This window comes from Mesoplodon densirostris, chromosome 11 (genome assembly GCF_025265405.1).
Source record: "Mesoplodon densirostris isolate mMesDen1 chromosome 11, mMesDen1 primary haplotype, whole genome shotgun sequence".
Lineage (NCBI taxonomy): Eukaryota > Metazoa > Chordata > Mammalia > Artiodactyla > Ziphiidae > Mesoplodon > Mesoplodon densirostris.
Genome location: NC_082671.1, coordinates 51,124,210 through 51,144,932, shown reverse-complemented (window position 1 = coordinate 51,144,932; position 20,723 = coordinate 51,124,210). Strand labels below are relative to the sequence as shown.

Sequence of the window (20,723 nt, the reverse complement as noted above, 5' to 3'; positions counted from 1 at the left end):
TAGGAATTATGGGCTCTTAAAAGACAGATATTAGGATTCACCACAGGTGAAATAAGGCCTGGGCTATTAGGAAAGCTACTGGGTTGAGTCTTACTTGTCCCTTCCCAAATTTTAGGATGAATTTGAAGCTGTGGACAGATTCATCCTGGGTAGGGAAATATGGCCACTTTGCCAGAAGCTCAGCATGTAGTCTGAGTCAACAACAGGGCCTGATAGTGTTACACGTCCTTTTCTGACTCTCTTGGGTATGTGAGCTCCCAGGATGAAAGCATCATATTCCAGCCTACCCCAACCCCCCTGGCCCATCCAGGTGGAGCAAGGGAGGAGACAAAGGCCGAGTGTCAGTTGCCTCTCTTACTCTGGGTTAAGACATATTTGAGAGCTGGAGGGATGGCACAGAAGGACCAGAAGCTGAAACGTTAAAAACATTGGGGCTCTGAAGTGAACCCTCCCTCTCTACCCACTAGAGCCTTTTATGGGCCACGTAGAACCAGGTGGCCATGGACAGACTATGGAATATGGCTGCTGGCAGTGCTTTTCCAGGCAACCTGTTTCTATCCCAGAACACTAAAACTTTAGGGCTAATCTTGCTAGGGGCAGTGGGTAGAAGATGCTAGCACAAATACAAGGGCAAAATAAGAGAGAAGTTGATACCACAGAGAAATATGTAGCACCTCATATACAACAGAGAAGTCAGTTTACACAAAGTCTCCAGGCCAGATGAGGGAAAAGCGCTTACATTCAACCCTAAACAGGGCTCCCGGGAGCAACGGTGGGTCCCAGGTGACAAATGGGATGGAACTAGCCTCTGTGCCTTGCACCATGTATCCTCAAATGGGCAGGAATGGTCTGATTTTCTCTGTACAGGGTCCAGGAGTGATTGTTGAGACTGTGGTTTCTGCTGAAGGCTTCATATCTGGCATCTAGAGCTTATCATCCATCAAGTGTTCCTTTTTTTAGGGGAGGCAGGTAATTACGAGCACTGGACACAGAGGACAGGGGAAGATGGGAGAAAAGGAAAGCAATAGGCTTCAGTTTAGAGCAGGTTAAACAAGACACTGGTAACATGCCCTTGGCCATGGAATACAGGAACGTCATATTTTCCCCCCCCCCGTCATCAAGGTCCACCCTTAAATGAAGAAGAAAGTTTCCAGATGCTGGTCCTGCTCTTCTCGGGCAGCTCTCTGGAAAGGATGGCCCCCACTATGTTAAGTCTACTTGGTTCCCACCCTGGACCGCCTGTGTCTCAGCCTGGCCCACTCATGCAGGGCATCTCAGGATTACTAACTTCACCTTGTACCGAACTGCACTGGTCAGAAAGTGGGGTCAAATTCAGACAGGCTTGACAATTCCTCGTATATTTTTCAAAGTGCTTTTGTTGCATGTTTCATTTTCTGCTGTACATGGCAATAAATATTTGTTGCTTTGGTCTGTACAAAAAGTCTGTGAGGAAGGTAAGACAGATGTTATCTAAATGGACAAACAATAAATACAGAGAAGTATCTTGTTTTGAGTCCCCCAGACAATAGCAAGAGTACCTGAAAAACTCAGGTCTTTTTGATTCATGGTCCAAAATCTATACCATATTGTCACCTTTCAAGTTGTCACTTAAATACATTAAGTACCAAGAATCAATGTTCAGGAGTCCCACAATGAGCCTGCAGGCCATAGCTCTCTAAACGAGAATGTGAAAGTCCCAGGAACTCATATATAGAAAGCTATTTATTTCCTATAGAAAACACCAAAAAAACCCCAAAACAAAACAAAACAAAACAAAACAAAAACAAAACAGGCAAGAAAGAAAGAAGAAAAAAAAAGAAAACAAACAAACAAAAGGTGATCTTCCCCCCAAAGGCAGGCAGTATGAAAAAGGTAGGACATCTAGTTGCTGGAGTGGAAAACAGTAACATTCAGTTAACAATGGAATATTTAAAAAAAATAGTTTTCTTTTCAAATTGTAACCTGTGGTAACACATAGAAAAATGTACTAAACAAGCTTGATATAAAACAGAGTAAAATTTTCAAATAAGCCCAGGGAGAAAGCACAATGCTGGAAAGGATGAGGTACATGGGAAGAGAAGAAAAGATCTCATACAAAACTACCTATTACAATACAGAAAAAAGTATAAAATGTTCCTATTTTGGAACTTAGGTACAAAATGACACTGGCATTGGATCATTTCACTATCTAGCCTGAGGAGCGCTCAGAGGGTGGGGAGATGCCACACAGAACAAAAGGAATAGCAGTTTTTCAATCTCAAGTTATCAGTCCAAATTCCACCCGTTTTCCAGTTGAAAATCTCGCCTCCCTCTGTAACCTCTACCCCTAAGCCAAAATTCACCCAGGAATCGAAATATTCTGTTAGGAAGTCCACAAACACCCTACACATAGGGGCTGGGATCTGTGCGTGCTGGAGCTAAATTTGGAAAATGGTAATAAACCTACAGGCTAAAATGGTGAACACATTCAGCCTTCAAAAAAAAAAACAAAAACATATCCCTGTGAAATATATATATATATATTAAATTCTCTGTGGTTAGAAAACATATTTAAACTAGCTAGCCACAGACCAAACTAGACCTGCATTCATCCAATGCTGGAATTTTATGCTAAAGACTGAGGTCCTTCTTCTTGGTCAGAAGTAGGTAGCAGTAAAAGTGGTGCCTTGTCGCTCCACTAAACCGCTCCCTGGGTGGGTCTTCCCCATATCATGTGTTGTGAGCACATGCAAGCCTCTGCTTTTAAGGAAAGGACTGCCTGGGACTTTGGGGTCCATCCAGGGCTCACGTGTTGTGCCTCAGGAGAGGAAGAAGCTACAGATGATAAAACAGCCTTGTACAGAAGCAGACGGATTTCACAAAGGGCATATAAATAGGAAAAGTCCTGGAGGAGGGAATTACGCAGGTGCCCCAAAGTCCAGTTGACAGTCACTCTCCCAGTGACATATCTTGAAAATCCTGTGTGTATGTATGTGTGCGTGTATATGCTGGTGGTTTTCATCCCTACCTTTTTGCCCACGTCCTTTCCTACCTCTTAGTAAGGCCTAACAACAAGAGTTTACATGAAATTAAGAGTCTTTCCAAGCTGCTCTCAGGCCTCTAATTAGAGACTGAGTGAGGCTGGAGCCCTTTGAAAATAAGATGGCAGAACTGAAGAAGTGAAAAGCAGTCTCTCTCTTCAGCTTAGGGATGTCCCTCACCCCTTTCACAGCACCGAAGTTTCTTTGCAAAAATAGTATCTGAGATACAAAAGGAAAGGCAGATGTGCTTGTGAGTGCATCTCTCCAGGGCCTGGTCCAGGATCAAGGACTTTACAAGAACAGAGGGTTGGGAGCAGCTGTTTCCAAGGTCTCCAGCCGTAGACAACAAAAAGCTGGTCTCCCCCAAGTCCACGTCTGCTAATTCAGACAGTCTTCACAAGAGCTTTCGGTGGAGGATTTCCCAGACCATCCGCTTCCGGAAGTAGGGCATGTGTTGCTGTAGGGACACAGAGACACCCTTATTTTCATTTCTTGTATGCAGACCTAACACTCCTTTCTGTATTAAGGTTTTCAACTAAAATAATCTCAGCTGAATTTCTGATCTTTCAAATGGCTCATTCTTCATCACATGTGATATTTTTCTTTCTATTACTATCTTTATTGCTATTTTCCACTGTTGTAACCTTAGAAGTTTTGTTGGGCATTGCCAGGAGTCCCCAGGGTACACCCAAACGTCTCCAAGAATTTTGAGAACAGTGTCTATCAAGTCCTCTATGTTAAACTTTTAAGAGGATATGAGATCCAACCCTTGAAAATCAAAAACTCACTTTTTACGGGAGGAGTTATAGGAACTGCAAGAGTGAGCTCCACCCAAGGGCTATGGTGGAAAAATCTGGTAAAGCCATTGATTTAAACAGAAGAGTTAAGTGGAGGACACAGAATAACCCCTAATCTCTAGTCTCAATCCACTTTGGTCTCCGAAGGACCACGTGGACAGAAATAAACAATCACAAACTATAAGAAGACTGACCAGCTGCATCAAGTGAGGGGCAGGGGAAGAGGGCAGCATAACAAATTACACTAGATCAAGGTGTGGCCTGTTCCAAAACTTAACTGCTATCCAAATAAAGGGAAACTATAGGAAACTTGCTCTGGTCCCAGTTCTCTGCTTCTTACAGGATTTGAGGTAGGTGGGAGAGATGGGCGGAGAAGAAGGCTCTGCCCATACATCACAATATGTGATATATGGTAACCCAGGACGTGGCCTATCACTACCCCTTTTTCTTGTGACGTGGCACAGGCAGTAACCACCCGTGTTATGAGCCACAAGCTGAGGCAGAGCCCCCTAAGTGGAGCAAGTGGAGGGAAAAACATCTATCTGGCAGTCTGGAGACAGGGTGGTCATAGAGCTCCCTCCTGAAGGCTTGGCTCACCTGTGTGAAGTTGATTGGTCTGTCTTTGGTAATGCAGTCAGCATATTTGCAGGCAAACATGCCACAGTCGCTTCCATTCATCTGCTGTGGAATCTCCTGAAAGGCCAAAAACAATAAAAAAAAAGTGACATCTTTCCAAGCTTCCTTCTTTCTTATTTGATTATAAGTAAGAGCCAAAGGATATAAATTTTACAGGTTTCCCTGAATTTTGAAGAGATGACCCTGGTCCCCCACTCAGAACAACAGAGGCTCAGAGAAAAAAATTCAGCATCTCAGTCCAGCCTGTGTATTTCACATTAATCACACAGGAGACTATCTTAGATTTCCATGACACCCAAGGGTGTAAAAGCTGGCCCCTCCCACAAGGGTCAAACAATCTGCAAACGTTTCCCACAGATCAAAGTTTAGCAAAATAGCTGGGCATTTATAAAACCTAGTTCTTCGTAAGAAACACGTTACTAGTTTCCCACAGATAGCTTACTCTGTCTTCCCCAAGGAACCAAATGACCAAGCTGAGGTGAGGCTAGACACTAACACAGAAGGTCTCTGGGGACCAAGCAGTAAAATCCTTTTCTTTCCAATACCCTCGTCTCAGGCTTTCCACCTCTTCAAGAAGAAGTGTACCTGGCTTTTCTTGCTGAAGAGTTGCCAGCCATTGGTGTCAAACTCTTTCCTTTTCTTGTCAATGCTTTCTTGCTTCAGGTATTGCCTAAAGGTATTGGGAGAATGAGGTGAGCTTGGGGAACACTGATGACAGCTGCCACTGCAAGAATGGGGTTGACAATCCTTAGGAAGAGTTTTCTTCTGCGCGTCTAAGGAAAACAGTATATACTACTGGGCAGGGAATCTTTGGACTGCTAAGCCTCCTTTGGAGGTCCCACAATTCAGGCCTGCCCTGTCAACCCGAGAGAAGCATGACATCTGCCTTTGATACCCAGGCTCCTTCTACCTACTGTCCGTCCTGAGGAACAAGTTCTGATTCTTTTCCTTGGTTTATATGGGCCTACAGAACTCAATCTAATGGAAGAAAAATGTTTCTCCAGCAATACTGAGGTATTTATTTATTTATAGTCTTGATTCTCCTGTGTGAAAATTCAATCCAAATCAACCATTTGTTGAGTGCATACCTCATATACAGCACTTTCTTAAGTGCAAACTGCTCACCATTCTGGAACCCAGCCCCCTCCTGGCTGCCAAAATGGTACAGTGAGGAATAGACATTTTGGAAAGAGAAACAGATGGGATATAAAGAGATCTGCATTCTGGTTCCCAGTTCAGCCACTAACTAGTAGGACCTGAGCAAATCTAAGTCGCCTCCGTGGGTCTTGGTTTCTTCATCTGAAAACTTAGGAGGTTGGAGCAGATGCTTTCTAAGTAGTTTCTGTATCTATATGTATATCTCCACTCTGTATTTAGAGCACTGGGACAGTAATTATCCCCATTAGGGCGTATTTTTGGTACTATATTATTATTAAACTTTACTTACTTAGATGGAAAATATCCATTCTTACTCAAGATAAAGATTTCCTTTATTAATCACTACATTGAAGGGATCAGAGAACTGAGTTCAATAGCTGGAAAAACATAACATATACCCAACATCAAACTCTTTGTCCTCAACTCCCTACTTACAAGAGGATCCTGCAGGCTTCATTGTTTATCCCACCCATGGAGTCGTAATAGGTAATATTCTTCTTTCTAAAGTCTACAACCTGGGAATTAAACAAAAAAAAATCTGTGTTTATGAAGTGAAGAAAACTGGTTTCTCAGCTTTTCCCTTCCCTGGAATTTGGAACCTTCTGCCAGATTTCCTACGATATCATGACAAGTTTGATGGATGCTTAGCATTATACCATGCCTAATCTGCAGAGGAGAGAACGGGGGATTATTTACTCAGAACTACAATGGGGGCTGATTGACTGGTGGCTCCAGTAATTGCCCTGAAACCTCTTTCTAGTATTCAGGTTCTCCATCTGCACTGTGGGTAACAGTGAAGACAGAACATGCTCTTCAGAGAACGTAAGTTGAGTGAGATAATTTCCATACATTTTCTGAAAGATGGTAAAAGAGTCTAGGTTTTGTTTCTTTACTTGGAGAATTTCCTTTTGGCTTATGCTTTTCAAATGTAATTCAAAACAGACTGTGAAATACTTTTTATACTTTTATTAATATATTAAGCTCATGTATCCATGTTCTCAGAGTCATAAAAAATATTAAATTACCAAGTATGCAAGACAAGTCATGATTAGGCAGAAAATAAGTCATAGAATCTGAGTTGGCAGCATCATTAAGAAGTCACTTTTACTCCCCATGCCTTGCCTTTAGCCTGCTTTGACTTATAACTCCCTTTTTAAATATTTCCAGAAAAGGAAAACTCCACAGCTTTCTTCAAAGTCTAAGTATCTCGCACTCTTGACAGGGAGTTCACTGATCTATCCAATTTTTAGACAACTAAATGCTACTTTTTCTCTCAGTCATCTAGTGAAAATGTAGAACTAATATTCACTACTCTCTGTGTATTCTATAATTACATAGATTTCTTTTAAATTTTATCAGTAATAAAAGAGGCACTCACAGCAAGACACCAGTGCACTCCCAGGTGAATGGGCACCAAAAGAATGTCAACAGAAAAGACATCCACTTTCTTTGTCCAACGTTTCACTGCTTGATAACCAGCTGTTTTTAACTTAGTGAAAAAAAAGGTATTAAATGCATGCACACTTGGCAATCCCTTCTCTTTACTTCGCTCCATCAGCATATTCATGTAGAAATTGATGATCTGTGGGAAGAAAGTATATGTATTAAAATAGGTACTCCAGCCTTTCAAAATAGTTGTGTTGTAAGAAGGAAACACAGTTGCTATATTGCACAGCATAGGTTAGTTTCCTAATCAATTCAATTATGACTTCAACACCCAACAGCCTCATGTCCCTATATCAAATTCTGACTAGAAGGGAGGAAGGTGTCGAGGTGGTTATATATAGTGAAAACAGAAAAAGCTGATGTGTGTGTATATATATGGTTCTGGATACATATGGGAAGATGTTGGCCGGACTTGTAGAAGACTGAAGATCAGGTTAAAAAAACTGGAAAATGAGGAGGAAGGGGTGGTACAAGGTGAGACTCAGAGAAAAGGAAAGGAAGGAGTACAAGCAGTTTAATGAGGTACACACTAGCAGTTCCTTTAATCTATCGGGACTGTGCGAGTAATTAAAATAAATCCTGAGCTCAGAGTCTACTGTTAATAAAGGTAAGATCAGTAGTTCAATCCTTCTATGTAGGTCTCCTGACTCTGCACAAAGGTAGAAAATTCTGCTGCATGACTAAGGATTGCATTTTCAGCCTAACAAGCCACCTAGCAGTAGCAAACTGTTTTGGCCTCAAGTAGAACTGAGTGACAGAATAAACCATCAACTATATTGGAAAAACATCTCTCAACTGGTAGTAGCTCAGCAATGTCACCTTTATAGAGGCAGACATGGATATAGTATAACCTACATTACATGAGACCTGAAAGTAAAATGACAAACATGAAGAGTAAAGTTCTCCCCCAGAATCTATATGGTTAGCTGCCTCATTTTTGTTGATTCCATTTATGCCTCCAATATCAAGTATAAGTGAAAGAAATTAAAATGCTTGATACAGGAGATATGTTAATGAAACAATGTGTTCTCTAACAATGACTATGTCGTCCACAGTTCCTTTAAGTCCAGGACTCCTTGGTACCAAAGCTTGAAAGTTACTGTGCCGGAAGTTACTGCATACTTACTTTATGTGGCCAGCTGAGGTCAGGCCAGTGTCTGTCAACTGCAAGGAATGAATGGGCTAACTGATCCAAAGCTTGGAAATATGACTAAGAAAACAGGCACATTTTTCAGAATGCTTTTTGGGGAATGGGAAAACACCCCGGTCCTTTGACAAATATTTACACACTAGAAGGCCAGAGCAGTGAGCTACTGCCCAATAGTAGGCAACTACCTACTGGGGAGGCAGCAGGGAGCACTGCCAGGAACACACCGGAGCACATGGTCTAGACCAGAGAAAGGGCCTACAGATGAGGACGCCTAAGCAGTTGCAGGGAAACCACATTCACCATGAAGCAGAGCTCTGAGGGTGGTGGGAGGGAGAGCCAGGACTGAAGAAAGACACTGTTCTTCCCGCATCTCTGAAGACGGAACAACAGGCCCAGAGGACTCAGGTTGTGGTTAATTCTCTGCTGAGTGATGCCCAATAGGTAACTGGAGCTCAGTTATTTAAAATAATGGTAATGAATTATGACACAATTAGTATCACAGATTCCTCCAATCCAGGTTTTTAATCTAACCCTGCCCCCGAAGATAATGGTGCTAAAGGATGCTTCTCGGCTTGTGAAGGCAGCCAGGAATGCAGGAGGATCTGCTCAGCAAGCACAGATTTCACAGCTATAATCTACATCCTCTAGTGAGAGAAAATCAGCAGGAAGGGACTGATTCCTCCGGCATTCTATCCCACAATATTAGCCATGCTATGAGGCTAAATAAACCCTTCAATCCAGGGGGTGAAGTGAACAGGCAGACAAACTGTCAGTCACTGTAAGGCAAACCCCCTATGGGGGCAGAAAAGTTATATATTACAACAGGCAACAAGGACTTAGGACGGAAGTAGAAGAAATCAGAGAGAGATAAGGATAGCCAAGCACATGAAAGCCCCGGAGATATATCTCCCACAGGTGCCCATCAGAGGGGTATACCACCTTTGGGATAGTTACCCTGAAGTGAAAAGGATGACATAAATGAGTGTCATGCTACTCGTGACTATCCTCTTTTTCAGGAAGAAAGAGTGCCAGAAACCAATTAAGTTTAGCTGGACCTACACAGACTGAGTTGTTTGGCTTCTTATTTCATTTTGTTATTTTGAAAGAGTGGACCTATAAAGCTAAAGACCAAGCCAGCTGAACAGGAACAGAGACCTAGTGATCAGGACACCACACTAAGAATCCCTCTTCCACTGCTTCAGTTCTGCCTCCAACCAAGGTTTCTCCACCGAGAGGGAAATGGCTTCCTTCAAAGTCAGCTCATTAACTAGCTCCATGGAGTGGTCTGGGTTCTTTTTCATTTCTACTGTATCTCAGTAGGAGGGAGTTTAGTGGCTTCAATGTTCCCTCCCATTAACTGAGGGCATGTAATCTGATATCTGAGGCAGAATTTAGATCTGAGTTTTTCTCCTCAGTATTTCAGCTCTTGCTCTTTATCCAAATGAGGAAAATTGCCGTAGTTCAGCCAAGACACAATCATACCAAAAAAACAAGCTAGGAGTTAGGAGAACAAAAAGAATCCTACACGTCATTTCACAGAGGGCTGAAGATAAAGGAAAAAGAAATGAGAGAAGGGATCACAGTGCTTAAGATGAAAGAGGAGCAGTGATGGTCAGAGCATTTGCTTGTATTTTGTGAAGACAAGGGTCCCTCCCCTTCCATGGTGAGAGCCTTTCTGCACACAGGACTCTCTTAGCTTCAGAAGAGCTTCAATTCCCTTTGGAATAGGGGGCTAAGAGTAATAAGTCAGCCCTGTGCCTACTGTTTGTCTTGCACTTGTCACTCTTTTGGGGCCCACACTTGCCTCTGCTTGCTGCAGCTCCTGGTGCCTGAAGAGCTGCCCTTCCTGCTGCCTTTGCAGCTTTGGCCATGAGTGCCTACTTGTCTATGCAGTCCTGTCTGGGGGTGGAATGGTTGTTTATAGTGTCTTATTCCTTTGTGATTTTATTTGAAGAGCTGCCAGGTTGAAGCTGAAAAAAGCTTCTCTTTAAAAGACTACCATGTTTTCAAACTAAGGACTCAATCCTTTTCCTGTATGTTACCACAATAACATAAATGACTGCTATTTGTATTCTCCTTCTCACGCAGTAAACCAGCCAAACTATTGTTTTCTCATGCATTTAGAAGTAAAACATTTCACAATACAATCCTGACCTTAACCCTTTCCAATTTCACACTTTGAACCCTTATAATTGACTTAGGAAATAAATGTTCTAAAAGTCCTGAGCATGACAGTGTTCCTGAGCAGAGACCAAGATAACTTTCAGAGGGAAAAAAAGCTGTTTTCCTATTTTACCCCTCCAGATTTTCCCCTCTACATACTCATTCTGAACTTTTTTTTTTTTTTTTTTAAGATTTAATTGTATTTATTTTTGGCTGTGTTGGGTTTTCGTTGTTGCGCACAGGCTTTCTCTAGTTGTGGCAAGTGGGGGCTACTCTTCCTTGTGGTGCGTGGGCTACTTGCGGGGGCTTCTCTTGTTGTGGAGAACAGGCTCTAGGCACGCGGGCTTCAGTAGTTGAGGCGCGCGGGCTTCAGTAGTTGTGGTGCGCGGGCTCAGTAGTTGTGGCACACGGGCTTAGTTGCTCTGTGGCATGTGGGATCTTCCTGGACCAGGGCTCGAATCTGTGTCCCCTGCATTGGCAGGCGGATTCTTAGCCACTGCGCCACTGGGGAAGTCTCCCTCATTCTGATTTTTAAATTAGACTTATCCTTGTCAACCACAAAACCCAAAAGACTAACCAAGCAACAACCCCTGAATATTATGAGTCAGAAGGTCACTCACTCCTAAAAAGATCTAATCTAATAATATTATAGAAACCAAGAAGGCAGACTTCAGGTAAGCTCTATGTTACTGCATCCCTCACTGAGTCCAGGATTTTTCTCACATGTAAATTCAAGTAACAAATTATTAGAATTACTGCCAAGGTTTTAGAGAAAGAGAGGCAGGCAACATCTATTTTTATGGAGTCATGACAACTGTAATTATTCTCCCTGTGACCTCACATAAATTCCTGGTTTATCAATAGGACTAGTTCTATTAAGAAACACTTTAAAGAGGTAAACTATAATGACATGGAATCTTCCCATGAGTCATGTTAGAAACACTATAACTTCCATTCTGGTCATTTTATTCCACATGTTAGAGTGCATAGCATATCGTAGACCCCATCATATTCACTTAACTAATTTATCTCATTTTGTCTGATTTTTTCCCCTTCTTACACAGTTTTTATTTCCTAAGGAAAACCTACTCCCTGTGCTAGGTTTGTCTAGTTGGGCTTAATGTTTGGCAAGATGTTTCCTCTCTTACCAAGCATCACTTAGATTTAACTTCTCCTTGGAAACAGTTAATTATTGAGAGAGAGGTGGTGAAATCTTCAACAGTAATTATAAATTTGTCTATTTCCCCTTCCAATTTCCTCAGTTTTTGCTTCATCTATTTTGAAGTTCTGTTAGGTTTGTACATATCTAGGTTGTTAATCCTCTTGATGAACTTACCCCTTTACCATTACGGAAAGTCTATCACTGGTAATATGACTTGCTCTGAAATCTACTTGGTGAGATATTAATATAGTTACTTCATCTTTCCTTTGTTTAGTGTTGGCACGGTATATTTTTCCATCCTTTTACTTTTAACCTATATGTATCTTCATATTTAAAACAGGTTTCCTGTAGACATATTTTTTAACCTAATCTGACAATCTCTGCCTTTTAACAGGATGTTTGTACTGTCCAATATGGTAGCTACTAGCCAAATGTGACTCTTGAGCACTTGAAATATAACTAATGCAAATTGTGTTGTAAGTGTAAAATACACACATTTTAAAGAGAAGGTAAAATATCTCATTAACAATATTTTCAGATTTATTACTTGCCAAAATAACATATTTTGGATATATTGGGTTAAATAAAATATATTATAAAATTAGTTTTACCTGTTTCTTTTTACTTTTTTTTAATGTGACCACTAGAAAACTTAAAATTACATAGATGGCTCACATTATATTTCTATTGGGTGTGCTGGGTTAGGTCATTTACATTTAATGTGATTACTGAGATGGTTGGTTTTAAATCCACCATCATGTTCTTTTTTTACTATTTGTCCCATCTGTTCTTTGTATCCTTCCTCTTTCCCTGCCTTCCTTTGGATTGGGTATCTTTTAATTCCATTTTATCTCCATTACTGGCTTATAACAATACCTCTTTGTTTTTGTTTTTGTTTTTCACTGGTTGCTCTAGGATTTATATGTCTTTAACTTATTGCATAGTCTACCTTCGTATAACATTATACCACTTCATGTATTGTATAGGAGCCTTAGACAAGTATGTACTTCCATTTTCCCCCTCCTTTGTGTTTATGATTGTCATATACTTTACTTCAACATGTTATAAACCCCACAGTATGTTGTTTTATTTTTGACTTGACTAGTCAATTGTCTTTCAGAGATATTAAAAACTGAGAGCATTTCCACTGCTCTTCACTCCTTGTGTAGATTGAAACATTTACCTCATATTTTCCTTCTGCCTGACAAATATCTTTTAATATTTCTTACGGTAGAAGTCTGCTGGTGATGAATTCTTTCAGCATTTGTTTGCCTAAAAAAGTACAGCCTTATTTTTTGAAAGATATATTTGCTGGTATAGAATTTAGGTTGCCAAGCTTTTTTTCTTCCTCCTTCAGTACTTTAAAGATGTAGTTATATTGTCCTCTGGCCTACATGGTTTCTGACAGATCTTTGTTCCTCTGTACATAATATGTCTCTTTTCCTGTGGTTGCTTTCATTAGTTTTCTCTTTATCAGTGGTCTTTAGCAATTTGATTATTATACATTTCACTATGGTGTTTCTTCTACTTGAGGTATGCTGAATTTCTTGGATCTGTCAGTATATTTCCAAATTTGGAAAGTCTTCCACCGTTATTTTAATTAATTAATTAATTAATTAATTAATTAATTAATTATTGGAGTATAATTGCTTCACAATGGTGTGTTAGTTTCTGCTTTATAACAAAGTGAATCAGTTATACATATACATCTGTTCCCATATCCCTTCCCTCTTGCGTCTCCCTCCCTCCCTATCCCACCCCTCCAGGTGGTCACAAAGCACTGATTTGATCTCCCTGGGCTATGCGGCTGCTTCCCACTAGCTATCTACCTTACGTTTGGTAGTGTATATATGTCCATGCCTCTCTCTCGCTTTGTCACAGCTTACCCTTCCCCCTCCCCATATCCTCAAGTCCATTCTCAAGTAGGTCTGTGTCTTTATTCCTGTCTTACCCCTAGGCTCTTCATGACATTTTTTTTCTTAAATTCCATATATATGTGTTAGCATACGGTATTTGTCTTTCTCTTTCTGACTTACTTCACTCTGTATGACCACCGTTATTTCTTTAAACATTTTTTCTGATACCACTTACAGCCCACCTTCCCTTCTGGGACTTCAATTACATGCTTAGGCTTGACACTGCCCCAGAGCTCACTAAGCTCTAGTCATCTTTTCTCAGCCTTTTTTCTATTTCATTTGAATGGTTCCTATTGCTCTATTTTCAAGTTCACTAACTGTTCCTTCCACAGTGTCTAATATGTTAATCTCATCTCATGTATTTTTCATTTCAGATACTGTATTTTTCATCTCTAGAAGTTCAATTTGGGTCTTTCATATTTTCTATTTTTCTCCTCACAATGTCCACTTTCCTCTACTTTCCTGAACATGTGAATATGTTTATGATATCTGTTTTAATATCTTCGTTGGCTAATCCTATCATTTTTGTCTTTTCTGGGTATTTCTATAGTGACTGTTTTTTCCCTTTGTTATATTTTTCTTCTATTTGCATGCCTGGGAATTTTTAATTGGATGCTAGACATTGTGAATTTCATGTTGTTGGGTTTTGTTGTTACCAGAATTTGCTGTGTTCCTTTAAATATTGTTGGGCTTTGTTCTGTGATATAGTTAAGTTAGTTGGATCAGCTTCAAGCTTTCAAGACTTGTATTTAAGCTTGTTACCATGGGTTCAGGCAGCCTTTATTCTAAGGTCACTTTGGCCCCACTCTTGAAGCAATGCCCTTTTGAGGACTCTATTCAATGCCCCACAACTTTTCTACTCTAGGTGGTTGGGACATGAACTATTCTTGGCACCTGTGTTAGCTCTCAGGCTTGTTCTGATTCCTTCTTTCTGGTGGTTCTTTCCCCAGGCTCTGGTAGCTTCTTCCCATATACGTACAGATCAGTACTCAGCCAAAGATTTGAGGGGGGCCCACTTCACATCTCTGGAGCTTTCTCTTTGTTCAGCAACTTCCCCTCCAGTACTTATCTCACAAACCTTAGCCACTTTGGCCTCCCTGAACTCTTTCTCCTCCACTCACGAGACTGCCAGGCATTGCCAGGCTTTACCAGCTCTCTCCCCTCAACACACCACCCCAGTAAGCCGTGGAAATCATAGGCTCATCCTTTTCATTTCCCTTTTCTCAGGAATCACTGTTATCCAATGTCTGAAAATTCTTGCTTGATGTTTTATCTAGTTTTCTAGTTAAGTTGAAAGAGTAAATCTGATCCATTTTATTCTATCAAGACCAGAAGAAGTCAGATTCATTTACTTGTATGCCTAAATAATTTCCATGTATTTCTAAATTTATCTGATGCTTTATAAAACAACTTTTAGGCCCTCTAAGAAGCAGAATTAGCAGGCCATAAAGAGAAACACAAAGTCTAAAGTAGTCCTCTCCTCAGGATCATTAACCTAAAATCTTAGACTTGGATTCCAGAAGTTATTCAACTCAATCTCCAGGAAATAATAAATAATTTCTATTACTGACATACATTTAAAAATATTTCCTTTTGTTTAATTGTGACTTTCAATCTACTTTTGCAACTAATTCCTCCTCTCTTTAACCCTGTCTTCCTTCCCTTAATTAGAAATTTCTTTTAATAACTAATCACCAGACCTGATATAGAAATCCCCATCTATACGTTATTAGCTTTCCAGCCTCATCTTCTATTCTTTACAAGGCAGACACTTTCCACATTCCAATTTTGAGAAGTTTCATTTTCTTATAGTAAGGTAAAATGTTAATCCTGTCAATCATTAGTCCTTTGAAGCTGTACAGAATTTAACTATTTGCCTATATAAAAATCCATTCTTAAAAACATGTTGGGGGGTCGAGATGGCATACTAGGAGGAGGCAGAATTCACGTCTCCTCACAACTAGGGCACCTACCAGGCACCAGTGGGGGACCATGGACACCTAAGGGGGCGGGAGGAACCTCCAGCAACTGGGTAGGACGTGGGTCATTGGGGGAAGGAAGGGGGAGGAGAAGTGAAGGCAGGATGGGACTGATGCCCCGAGGGGTGGCTGAGGGAGGAGAAGGGGTAAATTGGGGAACCACTGAGAGGGTAGGGGATCAAAAGGGAGTGTGGCCAGGTTTCCGCTGCCCACTTGAGCCCCCAGGAACCTGCTGAGATCCCGGGCCTGATCCTCTGCCCACTGAGGCCCCCTCCAGCCACGCGGGTCCTGAGGGAGTGGGAGGGAGGGAAGGAGGAGCAAAAGTTAAGGCCGGACCTCCAGGACCAGCACCCCTGAGGGGTGACTGGGGGAGGGGAAGAGTTCCTACAACCAGCGGGACCCACCCATGGTTAGGGGTCCAGCTGCGACAGGAGACCCTGGGGGAGATAGTGGGGGAGGGGCACGAAGGAACGGAAGGGAACGGGGCCAGTACTTTCCCTGTCCACTTAGGCACCGGGAAGCCTGTTGGGCTCCCAGGCCTAATCCGCTGCCCTCGGAGCCTCCCCTCCTGCCGTGCAGAGCCCAAGCCCCACCCCTACACCCCCACCCAGGGCCCTGACTCTACAGTCGGAGACCCCCTCCAACGAGCTGAGCCTAAACCCCACCCACACACCCTCACTCAGCACCCTACCTCCAAACTCTGGAACTCCACACTCCTGAGGCCCTCCTTTCCACATGCTGCCTCTCCTCTTCCCCACAGGTCCTAAGCAGAGGACACGCCCCACGCTTAAACGACACCCACCTAGGCCCCACCCTATGCTCAAACATCACCCCCCACCCCAGCCTAAGTGCCAGCCCAGCCTAAACTCCACCCCCATGGCCAAGGCTTTTTTTTTTTTTTTCTTTTTTCCTCTTTTAGATTGGGGTTCTGTTTTACCTTGTTGATTCATTGTTGTTGATTCTTTTATATTTTTATTTTTACTAATAAATCTTTTATTTTTCTAATTTTATTTTATTCTTTATACTTTGTTAGTGATCTCTCCTTTTGGCTTGTCCTCCACCCCCACCTTTTCTTCCTTTTTTCTGTTGTGGTTTTATTTTGCCTTGTTGCAGTTGTTTCAATTATATTTTAACTTTTCCTAATATATTTTTTATCTTTCTACTTTTATTTTGTCTTTTATTCTTTGATATTGTACTGTTCCTTTTTTTCTTTCTTTCTTTCCTCTTCTTTTTTTTACCGTGCCCCAAACCTTGCAGGATCTTGGTTCCCAGGGTGGAGGTTGGGCCCGAGCTCACGTAGTGGGAGCTCTGAGTCCAAACCACTGGACTAACAGGAACCTCAGACCCCAGGGAATATTAATCAGAGTGAGACCTCCTGGAGGTCCTCATCTCAGCACAAAGACCCAGCTCTATCCAACTGCCTGCAAACTCCAGTGCTGGATGTCTCAGGCCAAACAACCAGTGAGACAGGAATACAGCACCAACCATCAAAAAAAACAAAAAATGAAATGACAAAACAATATGTTATAGACGAAGGAGCAAGGTAAAACCTACAAGACCAAATAATGAAGACAAAATAGGAAAGCTACACAAAAAAGAATTCAGAGTAATGATAGTAAAGATAATCCAAAATCTCGGAAACAGAATGGAGAAAATGCAAGAATCATTTAACAAGGATCTAGAAGAACTAAAGAGCAAACAAACAGTGATGAACAACACAATTACTGAAATTAAAAATACTCTAAAAGGAATCAATAACAGAATAACTGAGACAGAAGAACGGATAAGTGAGCTGGAAGTCAAAATGGTGGAAATAACTTCCAGGGAGCAGAATAAAGAAAAAAGAATGAAAAGAATTGAAGACAGTCTCAGAGAACTCTGGGACAACATTAAACGCACCAACATTTGAATTATATGGGTCCCAGAAGAAGAAGAGAAAAAGAAAGGGTCTGAGAAAATATTTGAAGACAGTACAGTCAAAAACTTCCCTAACTTGGGAAAGGAAATAGTGAATCAAGTCCAGGAAACACAGAGAGAACCATATAGGATAAACCCAAAGAGAAACACTCTGAGACACATATTAATCAAACTATCAAAAATTAAATACAAAGAAAAAATATTAAAAGCAGCAAGGAAAAAGCAACAAATAACATACAAGGGAATCCCCATAAGGTTAACAGCTGATTTTTCAGCAGAAACTCTGCAAGCCAGAAGGGAGTGGCAGGACATTTTTAAAGTGATGAAAGGGAAAAACCTACAACCAAGATTACACTACCCAGCAAGGAACTCATTCAGATTCGAGGGAGAAATTAAAACCTATACAGATAAGCAAAAGTTACGAGAATTCAGCACCACCACTCCAGCTTTACAACAAATGTGAAAGGAACTTCTCGAGGCAGGAAATACAAGAGGAGGAAAAGACTTATAAAAACAAATGCAAAACAATTAAGAAAATGGTAATAGGAACATACATATCCATAATTACCTTAAATGTAAATGGATTAAATGTTCCAACCAAAAGACACAGACTGGCTGAATGGATACAAAAACAAGACCCGCACATATGCCGTCTACAGAGACCCACTTCAGACCTAGGGACACATACAGACTGAAAGTGAGGGGATGGAAAAGATATTCCATGCAAATGGAAACCCAAAGAAAGCTGGAGTAGCAATTCTCATATCAGACAAAATAGACTTTAAAATAAAGACTACTACAAGAGACAAAGAAGGACACTACATAATGATCAAGGGATAAATCCAAGAAGAAGATATAACAATTGTAAATATTTATGCACCAAATATAGGAGCACCTTAATACATAAGGCAAATGCTAACAGCCATAAAATGGGAAATCAACAGTAACACAATAATAGCAGGGGACTTTAACACCCCACTTTCACCAATGGACAGATCATCCAAAATGAAAATAAATAAGAAAACACATCTTTAAATGACACATTAAACAAGATGGACTTAATTGATATTTATAGGACATTCCATCCAAAATCAACAGAATACACTTTCTTCTCAAGTGCTCATGGAACATTCTCCAGAATAGACCATATCTTGGGACACAAATCAAGCCTTGGTAAATTTAAGAAAATTGAATCGTATCAAGTATCTTTTCTGATCACAATGCTATGAGACTAGATATCAATTACAGGAAAAAAATCTGCAAAAAATACAAACACATGGAGGTTAAACAATACACTACTTAATAACCAAGAGATCACTGAAGAAATCAAAGAGGAAATCAAAAAATACCTAGAAACAAATGACAATGAAAACACGATGACCCAAAACCTATGGGATGCAGCAAAAGCAGTTCTAAAAGGGAAGTTTAGAGCAATATAATCCGACCTCGAGAAACAACCAAAACCTTACCTTACACCTAAAGCAATTAGAAAAAGAAGAACAAAAAAACCCCAAAGTTAGCAGAAGGAAAGAAATCATAAAGATCAGATCAGAAGTAAATGAAAAAGAAATGAAGGAAACAATAGCAAAGATCAATAAAACTAAAAGCTGGATCTTTGAAGAGATAAACAAAATTGATAAAACATTAGCCAGACTCATCAACAAAAAAAGGGAGAAGACTCAACTCAACAGAATTAGAAATGAAAAAGGAGAAGTAACAACCGACACTGCAGAAATACAAAGGATCATAAGAGATTACTACAAGCAACTCTATGCTAGTAAAATGGACAACCTGGAAGAAATGGACAAATGCTTAAAAAAGCACAACCTTCTGAGACTGAACCAGGAAGAAACAGAAAATATAAACAGACCAATCACAAGCACTGAAATGGAAATTGTGATTAAAAATCTTCCAGCAAACAAAAGCCCAGGACCAGATGGCTTCACAAGCAAATTCTATCAAACATTTAGAGAAGAGGTAAAACCTATCCTTCTCAAACTCTTCCAAAATATAGCAGAGGGAGGAACACTCCCAAACTCATTCTAAAAGGCTACCATCACCCTGATACCAAAACCAGACAAAGATGTCACAAAAAAAGAAAACTACAGGCCAGTATCTCTGATGAACATAGATGCAAAACTCCTCAACAAAATACTAGCAAACAGAATCCAACAGCACATTAAAAGGATCATACACCCTGATCCAGTAGGGTTTATCCCAGGAATGCAAGGATTCTTCAATATATGAAAATCAATCAATGTGATACACCATATTAACAAATTGAAGGAGAAAAACCATATGATCATCTCAGTAGATGCAGAAAAAGCTTTCAAAAAAATTTAACACCCATTTATGATAAAAAGCCTCCAGAAAGTAGGCACAGAGGAAACCTACCTCAACACAATAAAGGCTATATATGACAAACCCACAGCCAACATCGTTCTCAACAGTGAAAAACTGAAACCATTTCCACTAAGAGCAGGAACAAGACAAGGTTGCCCACTCTCACCACTATTATTCAACATAGTTTTGGAAGTTTTAGCCACAGCCATCAGAGAAGAAAAAGAAATAAAAGGAATCCAAATCAGAAAAGAAGAAGTAAAACTGTCACTGTTTGCAGATGACATGATACTATACATAGAGAATCCTAAAGATGCTACCAGAAAACTACTAAAGCTAATCAATGAATTTGGTAAAGTAGCAGGATACAAAATTAATGCACAGAAATATTTTGCATTCTAATACACTAATGATGAAAAACCTGAAAGAGAAATTAAGGAAACACTCCCATTTACCACTGCAACAAAAAGAATAAAATACCTAGGAATAAACCTACCTAAGGAGACAAAAGACCTGTTTGCAGAAAACTATAAGACACTGATGAAAGAAATTAAAGATGATACAAACAGATGGAGAGATATACTATGTTCTTGGATTGGAAGAATCAACATTGTGAAAATGACTATACCACCCAAAACAATCTACAGATTCAATGCAATCCCTATCAAACTACCAATGGCATTTTTCACAGAACTAGAACAAAAAATTGCACCATTTGTATGGAAACAAAAGACCCCGAATAGTCAAAGCAATCTTGAGAAAGAAAAACAGAGCTGGAGGAATCAGTCTCCTGGACTTCAGACTATACTAAAAAGCTAAAGTAATCAAGGCAGTATGGTACTGGCACAAAAACAGAAATATAGATCAGTGGAACAGGATAGAAGCCCAGAGATAAACCCACGCACATATGGTCACCTTATCTTTGATAAAGGAGGCAAGAGTATACAATGGAGAAAAGACAGCCTCTGCAGTAAGTGGTGCTGGGAAAACTGGACAGCTACATGGAAAAGAATGAAATTAGAACACTTCCTAACACCAT

General features: G+C 40.5%; 1 protein-coding gene across 2 annotated transcripts in view; it reads right to left on the bottom strand.

Moving 5' to 3' along the window:
- Positions 1-1,223: 1,223 nt before the first annotated feature.
- The window catches only part of SENP1 (SUMO specific peptidase 1), a 57,957-nt gene continuing 38,457 nt past the window's right edge, over positions 1,224-20,723 (bottom strand). For both annotated transcript variants that reach the window (XM_060112750.1, XM_060112751.1), the window contains 5 exons: positions 6,990-7,193; positions 6,047-6,126; positions 5,039-5,123; positions 4,415-4,510; positions 1,224-3,477 (listed from right to left, as the gene is read on the bottom strand). In XM_060112750.1, the coding sequence (XP_059968733.1) occupies positions 3,415-3,477; positions 4,415-4,510; positions 5,039-5,123; positions 6,047-6,126; positions 6,990-7,193 (528 nt within the window). In that variant the 3' untranslated portion in view covers positions 1,224-3,414. The remainder of the gene's footprint in view (positions 3,478-4,414; positions 4,511-5,038; positions 5,124-6,046; positions 6,127-6,989; positions 7,194-20,723) is intronic.